General features: G+C 58.8%; 1 protein-coding gene across 1 annotated transcript in view; it reads right to left on the bottom strand.

Annotated features, from left to right (window-relative positions):
- CHRDL2 (chordin like 2) overlaps positions 1–8,701 on the bottom strand; it is a 30,503-nt gene extending 21,802 nt beyond the window's left edge. The window contains exons 1-2 of the mRNA XM_041400143.1: positions 8,695–8,701; positions 2,922–3,179 (exon numbers count right to left, since the gene is read on the bottom strand). Of these exons, the coding sequence (XP_041256077.1) occupies positions 2,922–3,179; positions 8,695–8,701 (265 nt within the window). The remainder of the gene's footprint in view (positions 1–2,921; positions 3,180–8,694) is intronic.
- Positions 8,702–9,144: the final 443 nt, after the last annotated feature.

Genomic DNA, 9,144 nt, shown 5'->3' on the forward strand with positions numbered 1-9,144 from the left:
CTTTGGAGCAGTCTCTGGGCTCTCAGCTCCCACAGCTTTCCTGGAGGTCTCACACCTGCCAGCCAGCGCCGTGCTGGGCATGAGGGAGGCAGCTCATGCAAACCAGTTTTCAAGAGCAGCCATAAATAAAGTGCAAAGAGCACTGTCTGGTACACAGAGTCCAGGCGCTCCTGTGACAGCCTTGTATTTATGAAGGGCTTAAAATGCAACTTAGCTGAGAAGGGACTGGCTAAAACACACAGAGCCCTTGACATGTGGCATCCTAAAGACTCTGCTCACATCCAGATCAACTCCTGCACACTTGTCCCGCTCAGCTCTGGGCTGGAAATATCTTCTTGGCACTTTGGGAGCCTGGAGAACTCTGTAGCTCTGAAAATGCAGCCTCAGGAAGCATCTCTGAGCCCTCCAGAGTGGAGAAGCCAAGCAGTGGGGTCCTGCTTCCCCCCACTCCTTCCCAAGGGAACCCCTGTTCCTTCCCTCTGTTACCTGTGTCAGGGTGTGCAGCCCTCGCCTCTCCCTTGCCATGGGTAGCACTCACTTTCCATCCTGGAGCACCCTTCATCCCTGCTGGATCCAAACTTGTAGGACAGAGGGATCCCAGGAACCCCCTTTTCTCCAGCAACCATGTTAAAAAGAAATGAAGCAGCAGCTTCCAAGCTCTTGGGGAGAACCTCTGCCCCATGCTCTCCAAAGATGCTCCTGTTTAAATGCCTCCAGCAAAACATCCTTGCGTTCAACCACTGCCCCTGAATTTCTCAGAGTGCAGCACATTGGTCCCAGCAACCTGTGCCTCTGATATTTCTTTTCAGCTGGAGTGCAAATCCCCTAAAATAGCCTGTTTCTGTGGGCAAATTCTTCTTTTCTGACTTGCCTTCAAGCCTGAGCATTTCTGCTTCTCACCTATTTTTAGCCACGACACTGTAGGTCCCTTGGCTGATGAGCCTGCTCGTAACTAATTTATTCCTGTCTTCACTCTCCCTGAGCACCAGCCCTGAGACAAGCGTGAGCCTGCAGAGGTAGAGGATGGACAGAAGTCCACAATTTGATGATGACTCTGCCACCCAAACCAGCCTGCCCAAACCTGGGGGCAGGTGCTGGCCGAGCCCTCCACACGGCGTGCCAAGCCCTGTGGCAAAGCTGAAGTGTTCCAGAGCTGGGCAGTGGCCGTGGGGCGCCCTGCCCCAGCCCTGCTTCCATCCCACAGCCAGCAGCTCTCCATCAGCATTCCAGTCTGCCAACAGCCCCCGACCTTCCCCCGGAGCAGACAAGCCCTTCCTGCCCGCCCCCAGCGCAGTTAATGCCCAACTTACGGGCTGTTGCAGCCTGCAAAGAGCAAACTCCTCATCCCAAGCTGTCCCACCTTCCTCCCGGCCGCTCCCGTCCCAGCCCTGCCGCGCAGGCCGGGAGCCGGACCCAGATGCTGCGGGCTGCGTTTGGCAGCTCTGCGTGAGCCCAGGGGAGGGAAAGGAGCTGAATTCTCCCGGAGTTTGCTCTCCAGGGCTCTGCACAGCCCCATCCATGCCCCGCCTCTCCCCCCAGCACGCCCCACCGGCGGGATGATGATCCCGAGCTCGTGTTTTGGGCCCGCGCTCCAGCAGGATGGTTACCGAGTCCCTAATGCACTGCTGGCAGCAGGCACGCTGTAAATCACCCTGACAAAGCCACCGGCAGGCTCCGCTGGGATTCCAGGAGGCTGAAGGGAAGAGTGAATGCAGGGACACAACAGGTCCCGCTCCAGTTTGCCCGCAGCTCTGGTGGCTCCGCGGTGTTGCCCGGCACGCACTGGGAGGGTCCCAGTGCTTGCCCAAGCCAAGCCCACCTCCCGGCCCCAATTAACGCATCCAGCGCCCTCCAAGCTCCTGAGCAGCTCTGGCCAAGTCCTTCAAGCCTTTCCGTGGCAGTGCCAAACCTCCCTTCCTTATGCCAGCCCTCCTCTGCCTCAGCCAGCCCGCTGGGAGCCAAAGTGGGAGAGACCGAGGGATGGACACGGAGATGGACAAGGGACGGACATGGAGAGGGACAAGGGACAGACACGGAGATGGACAAGGGACGGACACGGAGAGGGACAAGGGATGGACACGGAGATGGACAAGGGATGGACACGGAGAGGGACAAGGGATGGACACGGAGAGGGACAAGGGACGGACACAGAGATGGACAAGGGACGGACACGGAGATGGACAAGGGATGGACACGGAGAGGGACAAGGGACGGACACGGAGAGGGACAAGGGATGGACACGGAGAGGGACAAGGGACGGACACGGAGAGGGACAAGGGATGGACACGGAGAGGGACAAGGGACGGACACGGAGATGGACGAGGGATGGACATGGAGATGGACAAGGGACGGACACGGAGATGGATAAGGGATGGACACGGAGATGGACAAGGGACAGACACGGAGAGGGACAAGGGACAGACACGGAGAGGGACAAGGGATGGACACGGAGGAAAGCCCCCGGCTCTGTCTGGGGCGGGGGAGGCGTTGTCCCTGTGCCGTCGCCCCTCGGAGGGGAGCTGCACTGGCGCAGGGTGGGATCTGTAAGTCAGCCTCCTGCTCTGTGGCATTTCTAGCCCATGCAGGGGGGTCCCGGGCCTTCCTCCCGCCCCTGCCAGCCCCCGGAGCCCCCAGCCCCCTCGCAGAGCAGAGCCCCGTGCTCTGCAGCCCCGCAGAGCCGGCGGGACAGCAGCGGGCCGGGGGGACACAGCCACGAGTGTCCCCAGCATTGCAGGACAGCACACCCGGCATTTCCCGGGACATCCCCGCCGCGGGGACCCGGCCCCTGCCGTGGTCAGAAACCTCCCCGTGCCCGCAGCCGCGCCCGCCAAGCACCCCGCAAACTCCCGGGGACCCCGGCGCCGGGGAAACTGAGGCACGGAGGGAAGAGCGCAGCCGGGACAAGAGCGGGTGAGACTTACGAGCCCGGGCTCGGCTCTCGGAGGCGAAGAGGAGCAGGAGGCACCGGAGGAGGAAGGCGAGGGGACCCGCCCCGGGAAGCATCGCAGCCCGTGCTGGTGCCCTGGGGCTTCGCTCCCGGTGCCGGCGGCGCGCTGCCCGGTGTCCCGGGGATGTCTCGGGGTCTGCGCTGAGGGCTTCGCTCCCGCTGCCGGTGCCCGGCGGTGCCGCGGTCTCGATTCCGGGGTCGGGCGCCTCGGAGCACCGTGCGGTGCCCGGGGCTGCCGGAGCCGGGGCTGTCGGTGCCCGGAGGTGCCGGTGCCTGTGTCAGGGCTGTCGGTGGCCGGCGGTGCCGGTGTCCGGGGCTGTGGGTGCCTGGCGGTGCCTGGGGCTATCGGTGCCGGTGCCGGCGGTGCCGGTGTCAGGGCTGTCGGTGCCCGGAGGTGCCGGTGCCGGGTGCCGTCGCCCTGGGCTGTCGGTGTCGGCAGCGCTCCGGTGCCGGTGTCAGGGCTGTCGGTGCCCGGCGGTGCCGGTGCCGGGGGTGCTGCCGTGCCGTGCCGTGCCGTGCCGGTGCCCGGGGGTGCCGGTGCCGGTGCCCGGCGGGGCTCGTCTCGCTCCGATCAAAGGCGCCTCCTTTAGGGAGAGTCGAGGAGTTGTTTGTTGGTATTAAAGGCGGAGATCGAAGGGAGGGGGATCCGCAGGGTGGGTAATTTATACATTTTTTTATTATTGTTATATTCCCACTTTTTTTGGGGGGTGTTTTAGGAAATTCCTCGGCGGCGGGAGGGAGGAGGAGGGCGGGCGGGAGGTGGTGCGGGAGCCGCAGGGTTAACCCCTGCAGCCCTGCAGCCCGGCCGGGGCTGCGAGCCAAGAGGCGGCAGGGATGGGGACATCACCGCCCCTTCTCCCTGTCCGGCGGCACCGGGACACCCGGCTCTCCCCACCGGCTGCTTGGCAATCCCTCCTCTCCATAAAGCCCTTTAAATGCCCAGTGTAGCCCCTGCTTCAGGAACCCGCATTATGGAGTGAATTTCGGCAGCTTCCCTAGACCAGATTTTGTGTGGCTTTTCACCCATTCTCCTGTTCCACCCTCACAACTCAGGGGTGCTCAGAGCAAGGCGCTTCATTAGCACACGAATCCAGGATTTAATGCAGCAATAAACACCTCCATGTTCCACCACCGGGAAGGCTGGGATGGAGCTCCCAGACCCCGCAGGGTTCCTGGGCTTCTTCTCTGCAAACACAAGGTCTCTCTCTGTTATCTCCTTCAGCTTTCTCACACCGCTGCCCAGGAAGGAGCTGCCATCACCTGTGATCCCTCTGGTGACAGGAGATCTCCATCAGCCAAGCTGTTCATTTTGTCCTTTAATTCAAGCTCAGGATTGGGCTTTCCAGGCTGTGACATCTTCGTGCCTGCTGCCATCCCACACTGAGAGTGGCACCAAGACACTGGCCTGCCACAGTGTCCCCAAACCCCTTATCCTGGTCACACCAACCACAAGGCCCATTTCTTGCAGACATGAAAGAAATCAAGGGCAGTTTCTGCAGAAAAAAACCCTCTTCTTTCCATGCATCTCCTGATTTTGCCTGTCTCCAAGTCTACCCCAGGTGCCAGCACTTGCCCCTGTACCAAACCATGCTTGCAGGTGCCTGTTCCTGGAGCTGGATATGAGGGAAATCTTTGTAATAAGGAAGATTTTAATATCCCTCTAAATCACCAGCTTTGTTATTTTCTCTTTAAGCTGCAAACAAAAGAAATCAAGAGACATTTCTGTGCCCACATGGGCTGGACATATATCCTGGGAAGGAAGGGGGAAGCACTGAATCCCAGGGATGAAAAGCAGGGGAATCTTCACCCCACCTTGACTGTCCCCCCCAGGAATACCTGTGACCCTCCAAGAGCACAGCCCAGTGTGCAGAGCAGAGGGCAGGGCTGAGACATCTGCAGGGATGGCCACAATCTGTTCTTTACCAGCTCCAACAACAATTTTACCACTCGGTGCCCTCCCCTGGGAATGATGAGTGGGATTCTGCTGAAGGAATCCCCAGGAACTCTGGGGATACAGGAGCCCAGAATCCAGGGACACTCTGCTCATCATCTGGCACTGACCCCCACAGAGAGCACAAGCTGTGCTGCCACATTCCAGGGCCAGCCATAAGTGGGAATTCTTCTCATAAGGAAGATTTTCTTCCCTATGTCCATCCCTGCCCTCTGGCAGTGGGAGCCATTCCCTGTGTCCTGTCCCTCCATGCCTTGTCCCCAGTCCCTCTCCAGCTCTCCTGGAGCCCCTTCAGGCCCTGCAAGGGCTCTGAGCTCTCCCTGGAGCCTTCTCCTCTCCAGGTGAGCACCCCCAGCTCTCCCAGCCTGGCTCCAGCCCTGGAGCCTCCTCTGGGCTCTCTCCAGCAGCTCCAGGTTCTGCTGCTGTTGGACCCAGAGATTAAAGTTATCACCACCTAAAGCCACTTCCCCTTTTTCCCTGCTCCACTCATTTCCACTCTCTGCAAGTTTTTCTAGCAATGCTCCTCTATTTTCCCCTCACGCTGCCCTGATGATGTTTAAAGGGGTTTGGGTAAACAGCAGGCTCCTTCCAGCTCCCACCAGGAAAAGCTGCTGCCTCCTCTCCCAGCTCTTCCCTTGCTCTGGGCTGACTTGAAAAGCCCATTTGTAGCACAACTCTGTGGGCAAGTTATGAAAGGGCTGAGAAAAATGGGGACACAAGGTCCAAGTCAATGGAGTTATTTTGTGCCTCTGCTGCAGCAGCAACAGCTGAATCCAGGACTGTAGATCCTGGCCCCACATCAGGGCTGGAACTTATGGGAAAGTTCAGGCCTGTCCTAAGTGCAGACCCAGGAAATAAAGGCCAGCCTTGTCAGGAGCAAGGTGCTGTGTTACATCCCTGTTGGGTCTCATAAAGAATACATTCACCCTTTGGCAAAACCAAGGCTCTTTATCTTCATCTGTGAAGGAATCTGTCTGACAGTTCAATACTGCCAACATCAATCCATCTGTGATCATGAATCAGGCTCCAAAAACCATGGCATTGGCCTGCAGATAGTAAAACATGGGTGTGTTCTGTTTGTCTTCTGGTTCTCGAGTCTTTAGGTCAAACTCACTTTATGTTTTGTGGGCAATCAAGAGGACAAGACAATTCACGGGGTTTTTTTTCTATTTTTTATTTTTTAGTGAGAATGAAAACAGAATCTCCTACAAATCGCTGAGTAAACAGGGCTGCAATAGCGTTCCCACCTTGCCAGGGTTGTGGCTGGAGTGAGCTGGCCAGGCTGCAGGCTGCAGGAGCTGGCTGCACACTGCGCCTTTCCTTGGAAGTGTGCAGCCCTGCGTCCCTGGCATTTGATCCAGCGTGGGCCAGGAGAAAGGCACATGAGAGGGATGTCAGCTGCAGGCAGTGGCGCTGGGAACTGCAGGACTCTGCTCTGAAGGGATTGGGCTGCGGGAGTGAGTCCTGTCCGGGAACGGAGGAGCCGCTGAGCTCCTGGGAGTGAGGGGCCCGGAATTCACCCTGGGTTCCAGCACAGGGACAGGCACCGCCCTGCTCCTGCTGCCCCCAGAGCTGGGACAGGCCGGGATGCTGGCCAGGCAGCTGCTAACCACGCTGTTATCCAGGATGGATCGTCCTTCACCCTGCAGGGAGCCCCGCAGAGCCCGCTCACAGCCCGTGGCCAGCCTCACCCTCGGGCTGGCACCAACCTCCTCTCATCATCACCAGGGAAAACGCCTCCCAGGACTTCACTGTGCTGCTCTTTTGAACCACGGGCTGTGGCATGAGAGGCACCCTGAGCAAAACCGTGACAGCCACGTGGGAACTGCGGCCAGCAGGAGGGCAGGTGGGGCTGCCTAAAGCACAGGAGGGATTCCTGCTCTAATTCCATAGTCTCCCTCCACTGTTCTTTATGGCTAGTGACCATGTCCTTCATCTCTGGCCTGCATTTGAGGAGGAGTCACTGCACCCCACGTCAGGCTGCCAGAAGTCCAAGCTATGTCAGCTGGGCACAAAATGGAATTATTTTCTCTGCCATATTCCACAGAGTAGAGCTAAATCGAGCAGTGAGGCTTAAGAAGATAATTTACTGATGGAAGCACCTAGTCCAGCCTGGAATGGGAAACCTGGTCCTTTTTTTTAAGAGTCTGAGCACGTTGCCGAGCACAAACCCAAATAAATAGTCTGTAATCTGTGCAAACCAGTGACACAGAGAGGACAGTGGTAAGAGATTCTGCTCCAGGCATGGAGATCAGCAACCAGGCAAGAGGCAGGGGTGAAGAAAGGCTGAATAAGCAAGGGGGAAGAAGAGAGAGGAGAAATGGGAGAGCAGAGGTCCTTGGGCTGTCTGTATCTCCTGTGCATCACGACCCATCCCACCTGCACCCCATGGACGGTGGGCAGCATCTTCTCTGGGAGCACCGGGAAGAGAAACGGCGGTGGCAAAGCCCTGCCAGCTCCTCGGGAGAGGTGAGCAGCAGGGAAACCTTCCCTGACAGGCTGGGCAGGGCTGAGGCAGGATTTGAGGCTGGAGCCTTGCACGGGCTTAGGATTCCCTCTGCAGGCCAGCCAGGCTGAGGTTTTGGCTGGGGACGGCAGGATTTGAGGCTGGAGCCTTGCACGGGCTTAGGATTCCCTCTGCAGGCCAGCCCTGAGCTCCACACGTCCCAGCTGCACAACCACGGGGGGTTCGGGCAAAGGAGCCTCAGAGCCCCCGCAGTGCCACCCCTGCCTGGGCAGGGACACCTGCCCCTGCCCCGGGCTGCTCCAGGTCCCTCCAGGGATCCAGGGGCTGCCACAGCTTCCCTGGGCACCCTGGGCCATTTCTTTATGACTCTTGTTGTTAAATATTCCCAGTATTCCACTCAATCCTGCCCTCCGGCCGTGTAAAAACATTGCCCCTTGTGGGGCTTTGGGCTGGAAGACAAGCTGGAGACACAGAAGCCGAGTTGTGTCCAGGGCAGCTGGATGTGCAGCAGCGATTTAGGAGCACAGCTGGCAGAGATCCTTTCCCAAATGCAGCGTGCCTGGGACTCTGCAGAGCTCTGCACAGCTCTTTGTCCTGCAGGTAGCTTTGGTGGGGAAGGGTCTCCTGCTCCCACGTTCTCTGTCCCTCCCCGAGGGCTGCCCCGCTCCCAGCTCCCGGTCCAGGCTGATCCCGGGAGCAGCAGCTTTGTGGGGAGCTCGGGAATAGCTCACTCCCTCTGACTGTGGCCAGCAGCAGCAGCAGCGCCTGCGGGACAGACACAAACTGCTGGACTCGGGCCAGTCCCAAACCGCTGCCATCCTTCATTTAATGAAGTCAGTGCGAGGTTTTTGTTTCGTGAGAAGCAACTTCTCTGTCAGCTGGCATTTCATGGAGCCCGCAGCAGCAGGGATCCACATGCTGGTAATCCTTTTAGTCATTCAACAGCCAGAGACAACTAAAGATAGAAGTGTGGGTGAGATGGGGAGTTAGTGATATCCCCCAGCAAGCTCCTGGCACTCGTGCACAGGCTGTTTCCTGGGCACGGGTCAGCCCTTCCTCTCTCCAGCCAAGGAGAGAGGAGCATGCTCAGGGAGGCTCAAAGGTGTAGGCTTCACCTCTGTCTCTGCAGCCACATTTTCGCTTCTGCCAGCCCGGTGTAGCTGAGAGGGTGCTTCGTTCTGAGCTTCATCAGAGAGGGTGCTAAAATATGATGAAAATACAGATTGGTTTGGTGCCCCAGTAAAGAGATGAGAAGCAGAAGAGAAGTGCAAGAGATTTCCATAGCAACTGGTGCAGAGGCTCTGCCTGCTCTGGCTCGCTCTGAGTCACCGTCCATGGTGGTTTATCTCTGGCTGGACGCCGGGTACCCACCCAAGCTGCTCCGGCAGCCCCTCCTCAGCTGGACAGCGGAGGGAGCACTGAGCAAAGGCTCCTGGCTCGGGATAAGGACAGAGGGACCAGCCACCCGCTGTGACCACGGCGGGCAGAGCTGGGGGTGTTCACCGGGGGACACCTGCGAGAGCTTGAAGGGCTCCAGGGGAGCTGGAGAGGGACTGGGGACAAGGGATGGAGGGACAGGACACAGGGAATGGCTCCCACTGCCAGAGGGATGGGTGGGATACTGAGAATTAGGAGTTGTTCCCTGTGAGGATGGAAAAGCCCTGGCACAGGTGCCCAGAGCAGGTGTTGCTGCCATGGATCCCTGGCAGGGGGAGTTGTTCCCTGTGAGGGTGGAAAAGCCCTGGCACAGGGTGCCCAGGGCTTGGATCCCTGGCAGTG

Source organism: Onychostruthus taczanowskii, unplaced genomic scaffold (genome assembly GCF_017590055.1).
Source record: "Onychostruthus taczanowskii isolate IOZ18803 unplaced genomic scaffold, ASM1759005v1 scaffold172, whole genome shotgun sequence".
Taxonomy (NCBI): Eukaryota; Metazoa; Chordata; class Aves; order Passeriformes; family Passeridae; genus Onychostruthus; species Onychostruthus taczanowskii.